Source organism: Natrix helvetica (genome assembly GCF_964273705.1).
Source record: "Natrix helvetica genome assembly, chromosome: 7".
NCBI classification, from domain to species: domain Eukaryota; kingdom Metazoa; phylum Chordata; class Lepidosauria; order Squamata; family Natricidae; genus Natrix; species Natrix helvetica.
In genome coordinates this window covers 21,000,061-21,018,175 of record NC_138558.1, presented here as the reverse complement: position 1 = coordinate 21,018,175, position 18,115 = coordinate 21,000,061, and the positions used below count along the sequence as shown (strand labels likewise).

At 35.3% G+C, this 18,115-nt stretch overlaps 1 protein-coding gene across 2 annotated transcripts in view; it reads left to right on the top strand.

Moving 5' to 3' along the window:
• Nucleotides 1-18,115, top strand: part of PPP3CA (protein phosphatase 3 catalytic subunit alpha) — a 222,687-nt gene that overhangs the window by 192,555 nt on the left and 12,017 nt on the right. For both annotated transcript variants that reach the window (XM_081959078.1, XM_081959079.1), the window contains exon 11: nucleotides 17,913-17,997. In XM_081959078.1, the coding sequence (XP_081815204.1) occupies nucleotides 17,913-17,997 (85 nt within the window). The remainder of the gene's footprint in view (nucleotides 1-17,912; nucleotides 17,998-18,115) is intronic.

The window sequence follows — 18,115 nt, the reverse complement described above, 5'->3', positions numbered from 1 at the left end:
CATGACGGCGAACCTATGGCACACATGCCAAGAGGTAGCACACAGAGCCTTTTCTGTAGGCTGACGCACACCATCAGCAGCTGCTCCTCTGATTTCTGGTGTGCACATGTATGCTGACCAGCTGGTCTTCGCAAGCACTGGAGCACCGTAAAACGGCCTGGAAACAACCCAAAAATGGTTCAGAAAACAGCCTGGAAAATGCCCTAAAAATAACCTTTAAATGGCCCGAAAATGGCCAAAAAGAGGCATGCGCGCACCAGCCAAATGGTCTTCGGGTTTCTGGCACTCTGGCGCACGCATGCACATGTGTTCTCGTTTGGGCACCCGGTGCCAAAAAGGTTCACAATCACCCCTCTATAATATAAGTGGCATGAACAGTAGCTCAAGGGATGGAGCAAATTGAAATAAGCAACCTATCAGAGGCAAGAGTGGGAATTGTGTTTCTTTTAATGAAAAAATAAATAAATCTGCTAGACTTTGCAATGAATAAATATACTGACTTTAAAACTTTTACCCCCCCCCCCCAATGCAAAAAACCATGTCATCAGATTCAAATAATATAGTCTTTGGATTGTCTAGAGATGGCAAAAATAGACCTGGGGAGACCTTACTTTGACAGCCATCTGTGATTGCCACCAACTCACATTGATATATTTAGATACTGTTATGAAATTAAGCTTCTTCTTTCTTCTTTCCTTGGGTCCTCTTAAGGAAAAAAAATAGTTTCCTGCTATTTGTTTTTTAAAAAAGGGTAAGAAAGAGTGCAGGGTCTTGGGGTGGTTTTTTTAATACTAGTTTGCTAAGGATGTTGGTGACATGCTCCTGGTGCCTGTCTAAAAAGCAGTTCCTATTGCTTCTGGTTAATGGCTAAAACAGTCTACATTACTCTGCTCCCATTAAATTGTTCCAGTCTACTACTATAATCCAACTATAATTCTTCAAATTACAACAAGCAAAGTAATGTATTAATTTGCATTCATATATTTGTATTTATATCTGTATAACATCCTATTTTGAAAGATAGAGTACGATTGCAGGAAAAACTAACTACCGTATTTTTCAGAGTATAAGACGTACCTTATACTTAAATTAAAAAAGTGTTTTGCACTCTGCAAACCTCTCAAAAAACGGCCCGTTTTTTCATGAAAATGGGCCCATTTGTCCCCCAAACAAATGCATGAATAGCACTTATGGGCTTGCAAAGTGCTCCTGGAAGGTCCCCCCCCCAAAATGAGCAACAAACTGCCTGTTTTTTGTAAAAACAGGCCTATTTTTGTCAAAGAAATTGCATGCATAGCCTTTAGGAGGCTTATAGAGTACTCCTGGGCGCTGGAGGGCAAAATTGAGCAAAAGAACCAGCACATTTTCCACTCATTTCTACCCTCCCCAGACTCCAGGAGCTCTCTGAAAGCCTTCTACAGGCTCTGCACTTCCATTTTGGTGGAGGGGGCAGGGCTTCAGGAGGAAAAAATGCTGTATTCAGTGTATAAGACACACCCAGATTTTCAGGCTCTTTTTTGAAGGAAAAAGGTGCGTCTTATACTCCGAAAAATACGGTAACACATTGATATCAAAACAGTTATAGTGACAGACAACTTCCATCATGTGCACTATGGAACCAGTGAAATAAAATGGTTTTTATTTCCATATGAAAGAAAAGTAAAATGGGAGTTCCCTATTTCATGGACTATAGTGATCTATAAGATAAGGTCTTCCTGAGAAGGCATGCTGCCAATGCCTCACTTACTTCATTTCACAAGGGATGGAGAATTCGGGAAAAATAGTCCCATTAGTATGTTGGTATTGGGCCATTTAGGGCTTCAAAAACAACACTTGGACCCACAAACCTATCATTAAACTAGTGCAACAGTTGGTAAGATGCTATCAAACGAATCCCTCTCCAGTAGTAGCCAAGTCACTTAGGGCTTCAAAAACAACACTTGGACCCACAAACCTATCATTAAACTACTGCAACAGTTGGTAAGATGCTATCAAACGAATCCCTCTCCAGTAGTAGCCAAGTCACTTACATTTTACACCAACACACCTTCAAGGAAAATCACATACAGTATACAGTACATTGCAATAGTCTAAATTCTAATGGTTTATATCATGAGAAACTTTTGGTCCATAGGTAGTAAATCAGCCAGAGCAGCAGCTACCTACTACCTATGGATCAGAGACTGCTCAAGTAGACCCCCAAGTGTCCATACTTACAATTGGTTCTTAGGAAGGAAATGAGATCAAGCCATGTCAGTTCCCTATGTAGGACAACTTCATCTTGGAGAGATTTATCCACTCAGGCACTGGATCAGGACTATCACACCTTTTCCAGTTTTACCTGAGATGGTGGATGTAAGCTGGGTATCATAAGCATATTGGTGACACCCTACTCGGAACTATTGAACGTCCTCCCCTAATAGTTTCATGCAGATGTTGAACAGCAATGTGTAATTTCCACATGGGAGTAACAAGGTTTCAAATATTACATGTGGAAGTACCATAAAATATAAAATAGATCTCCATGACATGACAATCATAGCTATGCTTTCCTTTCTACTTAATACTCATGGTCCCTCATATTAGCCTAAAAAAGCTTTTTGATGTTTCATGATCTACTGCTTGGTAGGCCTTCTAAAATGATTCAGTTATTGAATATTGTACTTTCCTAATGAAAAATGGCTGATACTATTTCTTTGCCTCTCATTTTCAGAGAGTAGTCAGCAGTTTGAGATAATTATTATTCCTCTAATATTCAAGAAACCAATTTTAGTTTGCTTTCTTGATTTAAAGTGTATTGCTTGAGGTTTTTAAAATTAAACATTCCAAAGTAATAAATAACACTTTTTGAAAGGATGGTTAGTTATTCAAAGCACAAGAATAATTAGTAAACATATATATATATACGTGATAGATTAAATTACAGGTTATTTTCGTGATTAGCAGCCTAATCTATGATATACTTCCCAAAGTGTTCAGAAAGCAAAATCTTTATTGTCTAGTGCCGTGATGGCGAACCTATGGCACGTGTGCCACTTCCATTTGTCAGAGCACGCGAGGCGCTGCCCTGTCAGCTGGCCAGCTAAGTTCACATTTTTAAAGTTCACTATTTTTCGCCTTCCCCAGGCTCCAGAGGCTTTATAGGAGCCTGGGGAGGGCGAAAAGAGCCTCCCCCGCCCCCCTGGAGGCTTCAGGGACCGGTTTGCTTGGAGGGTGGTTTTAAGCGCTCCGAAGGCTTCAGGGAAGCCTCTGGACAGTCCCTGAAGCCTCCGGAGGGCCTCCGGGGGGTTGGGGGAGGCTCTTTTCGCCCTCCCCAGGCTCCTATAAAGCCCCTGGAGCCTGGGGAGGGCAAAAAAAACATGTAAAAATGGGGGGTTGCGCGTTTTGCGCGCATGCGCACTGGGGTGGTCACATGTTGCATTATGGGTGCGGCATGCCCGCACTGAACCCCTCTGCTCTCCCCCCACTTGTGGCACGCGAGCCAAAAAAGGTTCGCCATCACTGGTCTAGTGTAATCAGATTTTTTGCTGTAATGCCATAGTTGGGGGTCACCATATTGGATAGTCTGATGAGAATAGCACATTTGTACTGACTCTTTTGTATAAGTTATATGGCAAATTCTGTATTTCCTATGAAATACAGAAAAGCCAAATAAGATGCAGTATAGGTGATCCATGTTTAAACTACCACAATTGGGAGTGACAACTTTAAAGCTAAGTGACATAGTTGCTACATGGAAAATCACATGACTATGACGGTTTATTAATTTTATTTTCAGCTGTCCTTTTTTCTCACTGCCCTACCTTTTGAAATGCTTACTCTGATTAATTAGCAGGAAGGGAATTATCGTTTGGATTTACATTTATTGGAGAGGAAGAGATTACAAAAATATAAAGGATTACACAAGAGTAAGAAGGTACACAGGAATATACATCAAAAGGAATGCGCTGGCACTGGCCATTTGCATAGCATGCTTGAGGTTGCAGGCCACAAACACACCAGGCAAACAACGGACACACACACACACACACACACACACACACACACACACATGCTATACATTGTCTAGTTAGATAATGTTCATTGTCCTATTTCTGATAATCTAATAAAAAGTTTAATTCCCTGAATACTAATTTTTTTTTATCCTCATTTTTTTGGTTATCCCACTACAAAGGAAGGCAAATGTCTCAATTTAAGTAGTCATTTATAGTCAAAAAATAAGTCATTTGTTTTTGTCCTAATTCTGCCTTTTGATAAAAGAATTGGCCTTGTAAGTACAAATATTCTTCAACTTGCAATAGTTTGTTTAGTGGCCATTCAGAATCACAACAGCACTGAAAAACTTGACTTATGCCGGTTCCCCCCCCCCCACTTATAACTGTTGCAACATCCCTGTGGTCACATGATCAAATGCTTAGCAACTGACTCATATTTCAGACAGTTGCAATGCCCCAGGGTCATGTGATCTCCTTTTGCAATCTTCTGATAATCAAAGTCAATGGGGAAAGTGATATTCACTTAACAGCTGTGTTACTAACCACTGCAGTGGTTGAATTAATAACAGTGGCAAGAAAGGTCAAAAAATGGTGCAAAATTCATTTACCAACTGTCTCACTTAGCAACAGAAATGTTTGGCTCAATTGTGGTTGTAAGTCGAGAATTACCTGTATTCAGATTTGCCAAATATGTTTTTGACAAAACCAAGCCAAAGAAGAAATTGTGTTTTTCATCTTGTTGTTTTCCTAGTTATTGCTTTAATCATCTTCAGACTCATTTGCTCTTATTATTATTTTATCTAATTGACCTTGGCCACCCTTATTATTAGGTTTATAGGTACTTGTAAGGTTATCACACTGGAGGTCATGATGTTATGAGCAAAATCATACAGTTTGGCTAGCTGGTCAGATAAACAGACAAGTGAGACAAAGCATGAAAATAAGGAAGAGATAAAACTTGCAGAGATGCAGCTCTGATCGAAATAATTTCACAAACTGCTAATTGGCATTAGAAAAAAATAGCTTTTGACTTAGCCTAAGAATACTTAATGTCAACGAGTTACAAACAACATTGTAGCTGAATGATGGAATAATATTATTCCATGCCATGCAAGAAGAGCCACATATTTGAAGAAATCTCTTATTTGATTTAGATGTTAATAATTCAAGACTGGGGACTAGAAGTAAATACTGTAGATATTATTAAATGCAAGCATTTATTTTAGAATTTTCAATTACATGTGTGTGCGTGCAAATGCACATAAATGCAGACACACAATGATTCTAATTCCATTTAATTTATTCTTCAGCATATAATGTTTATGAATTAATACAGAGCACGCATATTTGCCGAGATATCTGAAACCAGCCTATATAGTGCTTTCACAGTTTGACTTGCTTTTCTAATTAATAGGGATATTGACTTGGTGGAAATGAATGAAATAATTAAATACTAATTAAAATTACCCACTTACATGATAGACAACTTGATAGCAAAGAACTTGATTTGTTCTCTGCACTCTCGGCAATGCTGAAGCACATTTTGCTAATTACCTGGCCTAATTTTTTGTTCCTTAGATTAATTTCATTGAAATGTAACTGTAACACTTAATTGTGACAGATGTTCACCAGATGACATTGCTAGAAATGTAGTTATTTTGCTGTCATAATAGCAAAGAAAGTGAGAGAGTATTCCTGTTGGAGGGTTTGATATCTTGAGTGTTAAAAACACCACTTCACTATTTTTTATTGATACTGATACAATAATCAAAAGTAGAACATTACTTTGGGATATGTGTGAGCTTATGAAGAAGCATCGCAAGGTGAAAGTCAAAAGGTGAACGCTTTCCCCCTTTAACAGATACATGCAATATCATGGCATTTGTATAAAGTTATGGTGCATAATGTAGCTTTCATCAATTGATGCCTCTGAACGTCTATCATTACTTGCCGGAAAGGAGAAAACTGCATTTGAGGAAAAATAGTTGAATAAATTACTAACTGATCTGTTTATTAATATTTAAAGAAAATTACCACAAGGTTGTGTAACAAAATAAGTGATGGCACTATACTATAAAATGGTGTCATTGGTCATTGATTATGTAGTCAACGGAAGTTAAATCAGGAAGAAATGTAAATTGGGAAATGTAAATTAAAAGTTGCAAACAAATTTTGTTCTTATTGTACTTTATATGTGACAAAGAAGGAACAAAAAGGGTCTATGGACAATGATAGACATATATAAATAACATATAAATAGTATTTTATAATGTACAGCATTAATAAACAGAAGTCAAAGCTAGATCCTGAATTGGATCTTAAAAGGCCATAGCCTACAATTTTTAATGTTCATTTGATCATTAGTGGCTTTTTTATTCAGATACATTATCTGAAGTAGAAAGGAACGAAACTACTTAAGGAGAAATCAAAGGGGATCAGAAAGCCAGAATGCAACCATAAAAATGAACATAGATATGACGTTGCAGTCTGAAGTATAAATTCAGAGTTGAATATACCAAATGCTATTGTTACAGAGCCTAACTAGGTTAGGTGTAGGACAATGGGGAAGAAGAGTTATATTTCAAAGCTACTGTCATAACGATGCTGTATATTTATCCTGCCTTTTCTCCAGGGATTTTAAGAAAGCTTACATGGTATTCATCTCTACTATTTTATCCCCTTAACAACCCTGAGACTTAATTACTGATTGAAGAGATTCAGGGAGTTTTTTTGGCTGAGTAAATACTTGAACTAAATCTCCTTCCTGCTACCTTGAGACTTTACCCAGGATCCAGGAATGATCATCAAAGAGTTTAGATTTATTCTCTTAGGTCATTGAGCCTAATTATAGAGAAAAGCCATGACCTGAAATGCCTGCCAGAGTAGGATGCATATGATTTATGGTTGTTTAGATGGTAATGAATTACTTGATCAGGATTCTACATGTTGCAGCTCATTTTCAGAATCTTGCTGAATATGCAGATGTCAGAAAGTGTTGATGGCCACTTTATTCAGTAACCAAAGAGTCACCGTCCTTCAGCACAAAAATGCAAATCATTATGGATATTACAGCTGAATAAGTCTTTTGGAAAAAGTATTATGAAGTCCATCATTAAAAGAAAAAAAAACCTTGACTCTGCTTCAATAATTAATCAAATGGGTTGAAGGAATACACAAAGAGGTCTCTAAGGTGCTGTGGCATTTTTAAAAATTGTTTTAGACTCTGATCTTCAAACATGTTTATTTGAGAATAGGTTGCCTTGAAGTTGGTTTGCTTAATTCCAAAGGAATACATTTGGATTTAAACCTTATTATTGTGTTTATTTCCTGTTTTTCATTTAAAGGCATTTAGACAGGTTCATGTTTCTTTTTCCATCACTCTTTCTGCTGTTTCTTCCCCTTCAGCTATCATGTTATGAGCAAGATCAGGGTTATAGACAGGGATTGGTGCTAAGCCATGGCTTGATGCAGATGTGAATGAACAAATCAATCTGTGCTCTCCGCTCCTGGCCCAACATTATATATAAATTACTCTGGGAGATATATATGGCAAAAAAAAAAAAAACCTCTTGAGAAACTTATTTCTCAATATCTATGAATTCCTGTGGTTAACATGTCATACTTGATCTCCTAAATGAATCATTGCATGATCCAAGCAGCATGGCCAGTAGTGGACCAGCCTTATGGTTATCTTCCTGCATTTTAATTTATTGCAAAGTTTACTAACAAAGCTGTGCTGAAGTGTGTTTTTCTTCTCATAATTCTTTTTTCTATTCTCTTTCAGTGTTCCCTGTCTAATTTGTTTCTTTTCTATTTTTCAGAATTACTTAAGTATTACTTTCCCATTGATGTTGTCTTGTATTACACTCTTCTTCGTTCTCCTTTCTTTAAAAAAAATCTCTTATCTTCACTGATCTGTTTTCTTTCCCCCCCCTACTCTGGAATTTCATAAGAAGATCCTATTTATGCACAGAAGAAAGGTATTATTAAATGGTCAAGAAAGGCTTATATTTAATTTGCTGTTGTATAACTTTTCCTAATGCTAACTCTCAGACATTTTCAATTTCATATCTTCCTGCCAAATTCTCAAAATTGTGTTCTATATTATGTGCACTTTTCTAAATTCATAATAATCAAATGACTATTTAGAATAGGCACGGGGATCCTGTAGTCCTCCAGACATTGTAAAACAATAAGAAAACAGCATCCCTATTGTCCATAATTGATGGGAATTTTGGTTACACATCAAGTAGAGAAGAACAGGTTGCTCAATTCTCTAGTAGGCTGGTGTAGATCACTATTGACAAATTCTGTAAAGGTCAAGTTGATTGCAGTATATTTGCATCCTTAAAACAAATTTGCCTTATTCAAATTAAAAATGTGTGTGTGTGTGCGTGTGTGTGAAAATGCACTTCAAAGAAAAAAATGCTGCATGGGGGCTGCTGATTATTTGTATTAAACCTACAGCTTTGATACAAATAATCCCCCACATAGTACCTTTTCCTAACCAATTGGATGTTAAAGCAAGATTCGCCTTCCTTGATTAAGTGGTCTTCCACTATCCACTCTGTGCATGAATTGCTCAAAATTACAATTACTGACTGCAGCTTATCTATAGTAACTTACGCCATTAGGAAATGAAGATGTCTTTACATCTGTCATGATATTATCAAGTCACCATGAATGGTATGGAAGGAAACTTGGTTGAGGTTATGAAAAATTAAAGAGATCTAAAAGTTGGCTGCACAATGATATTTTAAATTTGTTTCCAGGGAAACCGCTACTTGAATAAATGTTTTTAACTGCATGGCATTTTTCTGAATTTTTTTGAATAATTGAGGAAGAACTTTTAGCCCAAAAACCTTACAATTGCTATGATGTTAATAAGCTCTTGTTTAATAGCAATTAATACATTGACAAACCAGCTCAGTATATATATCATTTAGTATTAAATTTTAGTGCGCACACAAATTTGCCAATTGCTTTAACAATTGAATACTTGAAGTACTGGATACTGCTTGGCTGTACTCAGTAATACATTTTATACACTTGCAATACTTTAAGCAATGCAGGGCAACTTTACCTTTTTGAAATTTACACTAGTCTACAACACAACACAATACAGCACTAGCTACAAAGATTTCTTAGCATAGAAATCTAGCTTTTCACTAAGCAGCACAACATAGACCTTCTGGAGCCATTTTGGTGTCAGGATCCAGAATATACCCTTTAACTTAACACCTGTTTGTCATTGGCCAGATTTGACATTTCCTAGAATAAAGTAGTTCTGGCACAAGGATCAAATCAAAACCCACCCATTCCCATCACTATTTGCTTTATTTCATCCAGTTCTTAGGCTGTCCATGAGCCTCCTCTGCGATGAAGAAGAGTTTCCAGCAGAATGCTGTTACTCAGTAGCGTTTAAAGTACAGTTCCCTTGGCAATGGGGTCAACAGATTGATATGCTCGGTTTTTAGTGGTGGGTTCTGGGCAGTACACCCCAGTACGGGCATACTGGTGGCGCTGGGAACAGCTGCCACCATACCGGAATGGTGTTTCCGTTGGGCCCACCCACCCGCCCTTGTTCCTTACCTCTTTTTAAGCTAGCAGGCCATTTGCACATGCGCGCACTGCGTACGGTGCCTGAGCGACCTCCGCCGAGCAGCTGGAGCATTTCAGGCAGTGCGATGTGCATGCATGCACAGCACACATGCACAAGGTGGATGCCCGGCCCCATTGCAGCATACCTGTTGCGACGGGATCTGGAACCCACACTGCTCCCTTTGTTCTAGAGAAGAAAAAGCTAGGAAAAGAACAACTGAACATTCCCCATTGCATTAAGTCTCCCAAACCTCCCATCTCTGCAAACAGTCCCTGATAAAAAGACTAGATAAATATTCTACTTTATTCTACAGTATTCTAAAGTAGAATAATATTCTACTTTAAATATTCTACTTTCCTGTAATTCTTACGTAGGCTGTGAAATCCAACTGGATAGTCAAGAGTCTCAGGAAATTACCAATAGAGAAGACTTTTGTCCACCTTTAAAGCTCTTCATGGCATGGGTCCAGGTTACTTGAGGGACCATCTCACCCCACTGGGATTGGCCTGTGCCACTCGTGCTAACAGCTGGCAGTGTCCAGGAAGAGGGTCTTCTCTGTTATCGTTCCTTCCCTCTGAAACATCTCCCTGCCCCCCAGTGTGAGGTTGGCTCCAACCCTCCTATCCTTTCATCAGGGCCTAAAGATGTGGCTCTGCCAGTGGGAGAAGAGCACAGTGGAGGTAGTTGATTAAATGACAACAGATCCACCCTCACCCTCTCCTTGTGTTTTAATGTTGATTTTAATTATTTATGATTTGATTGTTCAAGCATAGATTTTTACGATTGTAAGCTGCCCAAAGTTACCATATGGTAAGATGGACAGCCAATAATTTTTTATAAATAAATAATAAAATAAATTTCTCAGGAAATTAGTCTGTAGACATTAATTTATCTATTTCTTATGGGATTTATAGAAAGGAGCTGGGCAGATTAGGAAAGATGATGCTGAGACCATAGTGGCCTGATTTAAGGAGATCCTGACATGAATGATGTATGTGTCCCATTCATGTAAGAATGACCATTTTCCCCACAAATCCAGACTTCTGCACATCCCTAATAGAAAAGTAATTATTTACACGCCACCCCAAATAAATAGTCCAATTCATGTCTTCTCCATATTAAGTTTCTCTTCTAGTCTGCCCACAGTATAAGAAGTATCAAGATATAAGATCCAGTTTACAGTGTTATCTGAGCCTAGACCAAATTTTTAAACCATTTATGAATTCTTGTCCCAAACTGCATAGAGGTCTTAGTGGTAGGACAAAGATATAGTGAGGTTTTGTTATTGTTGAGAAATTGCTAAGAAGCTAAAGTAATTCTTGGATGTTACTGAAAGTAGAGTTTAAAAAAAACCCACTAAGGAATCATTGTAGATTTTATTACAGAATGAAATTATTGAAATGAAATATTGCACAAGAAAAGCTACCTGCTTTTATCAGTCAACATGATGTAAAAGTTAATGTTATCTTCAATTTTAAGTGTTCAGTCTAAATTAGATTCTAGAAGGCATCCTTCTTTCCCTTTATATAATCCTGTTTTTAGTCTATCTTTCCTATAATATATATTTCAGAGATATCTGCAATTTTCTTTTAACTGCATCTTCTAGTTTCTTTCAACTTTCCTGTGTAATACTTTGCCTATTTTCCAATTCTCTGACTAACAAAAAATTGCATCAATTATTTTGATGTATTTATGATTCGTTTTTCCAATCCTACCCTGAAAATCAGTTTTAGCTTCGTCTAAATATATTTATGTCTTTAAAACTTTGGTTTATATTTGTTGTTTTAGACCAGCTTTGTAAATATTAAATCTTATTTCTGTTAATCATTTCTTTGTTTAGTATGTATTGGTAAACATCTTCATTTCACCAATTCATTTGTAAAAGTAGATAAAAAATATCAATTTGAATTTTGAAAATAATTGCAAATAATCCATGTTTCCTGAGCTATTTAACCAACAAATGTTTTATCTCTACAGAGCTGGAATAATACTTGGTTGTGATTTCTTTAGAAATTTCAATTTATTTTTATTCTTTGTTCTAATACTATTTATACTGTTTCAATCAACAACCTAATCCAAAACACATTACAGTATACTTTATTCTCAGATTTTTCTCTATGCAAAAATATAAACAAAGAGAAATCTGTCCTAACACTATCATATGCATTACATACTGTACCTACTCAATAATACAGCATTTGATAATAGCCTAGTCACATTTGTGAAAGAGTATTTTAGATGCATCAAAAGTGAACCATATTTTTTTTACAGGGATTCTATCTATTCATATTGAAATTAATGACTAACAATTTTGGCTGCAATTCCATTCCCCCCCCCCCCCCCCCCACTGTATAAGATACTTTTTTTTCAATTAGTGGTCATGAATACCATGACCTGGATGACTGAGAATCTCCATAGAATTGACCTAAATCCAACTTTTTCCAAATGTAAATCTAGATGCCAGTCAAAATTATCTAACCCTGTTTAACAAAATATCCAAACATTTTCACTGGTTTGTTCATAAACAATACATGATTTTCATATAGATTTCTTTCTCTCTGACTCTTTTTTTAGTCTTATTTTTTCTGCTAAAAATATTATTAAAAGTGTGTTTACTTATGGCAGTCCTAAATAGGCCCTCTATAAACGTTTTCAAATTCTGGTCTCCATTTTCATGTCTAGATCTATCTCATTGTGTATATATTTTGTACCTACTTTAATTTATTTGGTAAATTTACTGCCCATATAAAATTTCTAAAGAGCAGAAGGTAAGTGGTTCACTACAAGAGATTAAGAGAAAACATACAGTTTTACAATATACATTTTAGAGGTATATCAAGAATTTTGGACCATATTTTTAAGTCTTGATTCAGGATGATTACAGATATGTGGAATTATTTCTTATGTGGATTATAACATCCCGTGATAATAATTTTTGTTTCATTTCTTTCCATCTACAGTATTTCGGTTTTGTATGATATCACTTAATAAAGCATTTGAAAACAGAGATAATTTTGTTATCTAAACATATCTTCATAAAAGTGAATCTGGGATTTTGTTAACTATTTACATATACAATTGTTCAGCAGTTTATTAGTACAATAAGCACTTGTAAATCCTGTGAATCTCTAGTTCATTGTAGGAATTTGATTTGCCCTAAGAATGTTTAAACTTCCTCTAACAGATAACATTAAGAATAAAAAATACTGTATTTTAAGGATATGCAGATCAAATTAAATCTTGGTCAATTCGGCTTGAATTCAGAAGCTAGTCTTACATTTTCCGCACAAAATAAATTAACTCACAGGTTTTTGTGGTGGATCATTTCCTTTGATGTATGCACTTTGCATGTTTTAGCAACTTTCCTTAATATTCTATATGCATGTTTTACTTACCTTTCTCAAGTATTCATTCTCTCTCTCTCTCTATTCCCTTCCTGCTCAAATGTATGCAATATGTATACAGTTTTTGAAATGGAAATATTTCAACATGGCTGTTGGTTGACTCCATGAATTACATGCATGTCCATTTAAATACTGCACATTATCGTGGATAACATTTTATTTGAAAAGAAATGAATGATTTATTTCTATTGCATCGCTACCATATTATCTCCATATATAATGAAAAAGTTACTATTTTATTCATTATTTTAATTTGTGTGAATTGCAGAATTATAACAAATTGTTTGGCTTTATCTGTGGTTTACACAATTACACTTTTAAAAAATAAATTATTATATCTATTCATTTTGCTTATAAAGCCTTTACAATTTCTTTTATTGGGAAGCATATAAATCTTTCCAAGGGAGCTCAAGAAAGGAGTGGGATAAACTCATCTTCTTCTAAATGCCACATCATTCACATTCTAGTTCACAAACTTTTTAATATTGGTCTAGGAATTCTTTTGTTACTAACTTCTCCAGTTCTTCAAGAACAAATCTAGTTTCAAATATCCTTCCTTCCTTCTTTAACTTCTGACTTAAATCCTTAAGTTTATGTAGCTGTATCCTTATCTCTGGACAGTAGCGTACTGGTTTTTCTTTACCATTTCCATTATTCCAGGATTTTTTTTTCACAGATCACTTCTCCATTTTACGAACCATGTTTCTATGTTGAATAGAAAAGAATTTTGTACCTAAAGCAACACTGCCATTTTTTCTCCTTTTATAATGTACCCCCATTGGCATGATACAAAAAAGATGAGGATGTGATAATGTCCAAATCAGCATAGTTGCCTAAACACCCACATAAAATTAGGAAAGAGCCTAATTTGATCACTGTTTGTGTGTGTGTGTATCCCCAAAGATACTGCAGCAGGCACCTTCAGTGCTCCAATCAAGTTATTTCCTAATCTTATTTAATTTTATATATCAGATTTATAGGCCGTCCACCTTACCTCAAAGTAACTCTGGGTGGAATTATGCCTTTCAGCTGTAAATGCAACACTAGAATGATGTAAAAATGTGGCAGCTTCTTTGTGATATTGCAGTGCTCCTAACCTGTGATCCTCTCCCATCCCCATAAATGTCCCTGGTTATTTGACATAACTGCAGAGCATGCCACAAATCAGTAATAATTACCTATCCATTCTTGTGTTGTTTTATGTTATCTTGTTACTTGTATAAATGTCAAGCATAAAAAAGGATATATTCTATATTTTATATTTTAGAGGACTATTAACAAAATCTATTTCTTCTGATAGAGAGAAAAGCAGTAACATTTGCAAAGGCCATAAAGATAGTTTATACTCCAAAGTTACCAAATAATGTGAAATTCCTTTTGTTTTCTACAGCTTAGTCTTTTTTCTAAAACTTCCTTTTTCTTTCAATAGTAACCTTGTTTCAAACATGTATTTTAAAGATTACAGACTATTTTATGCTATACATGGAGATTTTTTTTCCATCTCTAAATGCAATCTTGTTTAAAATTAATCAGGCACAGGTAATTTGATAGTTAGTTGACTGAACATTATCCGTGTAATTTCTCATTGTTGACATGCATCATTTGCCATAAAGATAGCCAACTCAGAAGTCAAACATTTTCATGTTTTTCTTTCAGTCATTAAAATCTGATCTTGAACTAGTGCTCTGTAATAATTCATTATGTATATATTTTCAGGTGATTGAGAACTATGTTCAAACATTTAGATAGATTCATTTTCATGTATGGTCCGAGACACTGGACAAAAATAAACATTATTTTTCTGAGCATTTTTGATAAAAAAAATGCAGGGAGGACAGAATCATTTGATCAGGAACTGGTACATAGAATACATTAGAATAATAGAAATACAAAATTGGAAGGTCTTGGAGGTTGAAGGTCTTCTAATGGGAGATCTTGGAAGTCTTCTAATCCAAACCACTGCTCAGGCAGGAAACCCTATATTATTTCATATAAATGTATGTCCAATCTCTTCTAAAAACTGTAAGCTAGATGCCTTATACGTTACATATTCATGTAATGTGCAAAGCAGCTAGTTCTATGCTTCTTCCCAGTTAGATCTAGAGAACATCTTTTTCAAAGTATTTACGGTTGATATGCAAGCATTTCCTGAGAAGCCACCTGACAAGATACCTTAGAAATAGATATAAAGAGGTGTCCTACAGAAGCAGTAGGCCTCATAAAATAATTTGTAGGTTACCAATTTTTCTCTTCTATTAAAATTAACCCTTAATGTCAGTTCCTTAAATATATACCACATAGACACAGATGTTTGCAGTATAAATTGTAGACTATAATACTTTCTCAGTGAAAAGGAGGAGCTGATGTCGCAACGACACAACGTGCGATCTGGGAGCTCCAAAATCGCAGTCGATACTTTTGCCACTGGGCGGTCCTTTCGGACCTAAACTGTCCCAAAGAGATGGTGACAGGGAAGAGTATGTCCTGCTGATCTCAGGGACACTGCAAAGTCCCTGATTGATCCAGGAGAATCTCTTTTTGCCAGCAACAGAAGTGCAGCCATTGAAGCTGCTGAAGTTGGGGCAGCTCCGGAATGGGAGGAAAACGGAAAGAGAAAGTGTGTCCACCTGGTGAGGAAATCTTATTATTATAAAAGAGACTACTCCAAAAAAAAGTAAAGCTAAATTAAATTTGAAAACAGAAGAGAACAAGCAGCAAAATTAAGCTACATTAGACAGTGTGTTATCCTTTTTAAAAAAATCTTTTACGGATGGAACTTTTGCAAATGTTTCCGATTCTTTAAATTGAATGGATTAGTTTTTCTTCTACTACTTTTTATATTCTTTTTTTTTATACCTATGGATTAAAATCTTTTTCCTTATTTTTATAATGCTGGATTGGATGGGGTTTTTTTTTGCTCTAGTTAAGAATTTTGTTTTCTTTAAGCCTGGAATATAAAGAAGATATAAAAGGAATACAAAGAGGGCTGTAATAACAGAGGGAAAGGAAGTAACACTGCCACTTGGAGACTGGAGGCTTGAAAGCCTTGGAAATATTGTCTTTTCTTTTTTCTCTTTGATTATTTGATTTTGCATTTCAAGGTTCCTCAGCTTGTTTACAGAGAGTGCTAGTGAGAACACCATGGGTTGTTTATACGGGTGCTCTTCGGGAGCTTTATTGGCAGCTGGAGTGGAGTGAAAACAAAGCCTTGTCTTGAAAGATTTTAAATGAACTTGCTTTAAATTTAATAAAAAGTTTTGAATGCCAGAGTGACAATGTTTACAAGTTGGAAGAATGGCAGAAAATGAAAAAGAAACTTTAACATTGCAAAAGATTATGTTTGAAATTCAAAAATTATTAGAAGTAACAGAGAAAATTGAGAAGAGATTGGAGAACAAAGATCGTAGAACAGTAAAATTTGATGGAAAAATTGAGGATGTTCATCAAATGAAGAAAGTGGAGGTCAGAGTTCTAAAAACTGAAGGGAAAAATAAAGAGACAAGAAAATTGTTGATACTGACAGTGAACTGAGTGTGGTTGGAAATGGAAAGAGTGGAATATGGAAAGGGGAGATAGATGGACTGGAGCTCTACCCAGATTTCAAAGTATAGAAGAAGAGAAGAGAGAAGAATTGATGGAACTAAGAAGAGAAATTTTGTCAGAAGCACTAGTGATAACCAAAGATAAGCTGATAGAAGAAGCAGATGGAGGGTTTCGAGCTTATACAAGATATGCAATAAGCAATAAGTTGAGAAGAGAAGTCCATACAAAACTTACTAAGGAAATAACCAGAATACTAATGCCACAAATGGCAAGAGACATAAGACAGCACTATTACTGGAAAAACACAGGTTGATGTAATGAAAGCTTATAATAAAAAATTAAGTCAAATTTAGTTAAATTTAGAGCATTATGTATAAAATGAAGTGATAATGGATATATTTAAATAATTGATTGATAATGATAATAATGCATATATATGTATTGGTTTGATGAGGAAATTTGATATAAATTGCAAATAGTGACTACGAAAGGAGGTTTAGAAACTCTGTTATTAAATATAACCAATTTTTATTTAGAACGTGTTATAAAGATGTAATGTTACTGGATGATATTGGGAAGAGCTAATGGAATGCCATTATGTGGTTTTGCTTTAAATCTGGAATATTTTATATAAAAGGACATAAAAACAATTATAGTCAAATGAAGGTTGATGATAGTAACATATATAAATATATTTGATTTAAAATATATGATTTGTTATGAATTGTAGGTGATGACTGTGGAAGGGATGCACGGAAGTTTTTGTAACCAATCAACACACTTTCTACCATTTGTAATGGTAGATGGTTTTGTGGGGTTTTTTGTAGGTTTTGTCTGTTTGTGTTTATTCAAAAATAAAAAAAATCTTTATAAAAAATACTTTCTCAGTGGCAGATTAGTATACATTTGTATTAAAATAAAGACTGATAAATGGAATGGGAAAATATTTCAAAAAGCAGGGGAAAGCATTCCGAGAATCAATAGAACTGTACATGTTTGAGTATTATATATAATTTAACTGCATATAACCCAAGTGGAAAGATAATAACTATTCTAAAGTGTTCTAACTTGCAGTTTTAAATTAAAATTTAAAAGTGACAGCTTATATCATAGAACCATTGCGGTCAATTATTTGTATCTTGTAAAAGAATAAAAATAATTCAAAGCCTAAATCCAGGTTGTAATAAACAGAGAAAGCGCATAGCTGAGGTAATTTATGCACACATGAACTATATTAAAATAAAATTATAGGATTATGGGGAAAGACTTGTGGAAGATGAAATGTATTTATTGTGGGTTCTTGAAGTTCAGGTATTATTCTAAAATAATTTTAAAATTATTTTTATATCTTTTTTTTTCTCCTTATAGGAGCCACAGCTGCAGCTCGAAAAGAGGTTATACGGAACAAGATCCGGGCGATAGGGAAAATGGCTCGAGTGTTTTCTGTACTGAGGTAGGGCTTCTGTGTATTTTAGACATTATTGTTCATTCCTTCCTTAGCAAAATAACAATAGTAATAGCACTCATTACACTGCTTTATAGTGCTTTACAACAGCAGTCCCAAGCTTTGT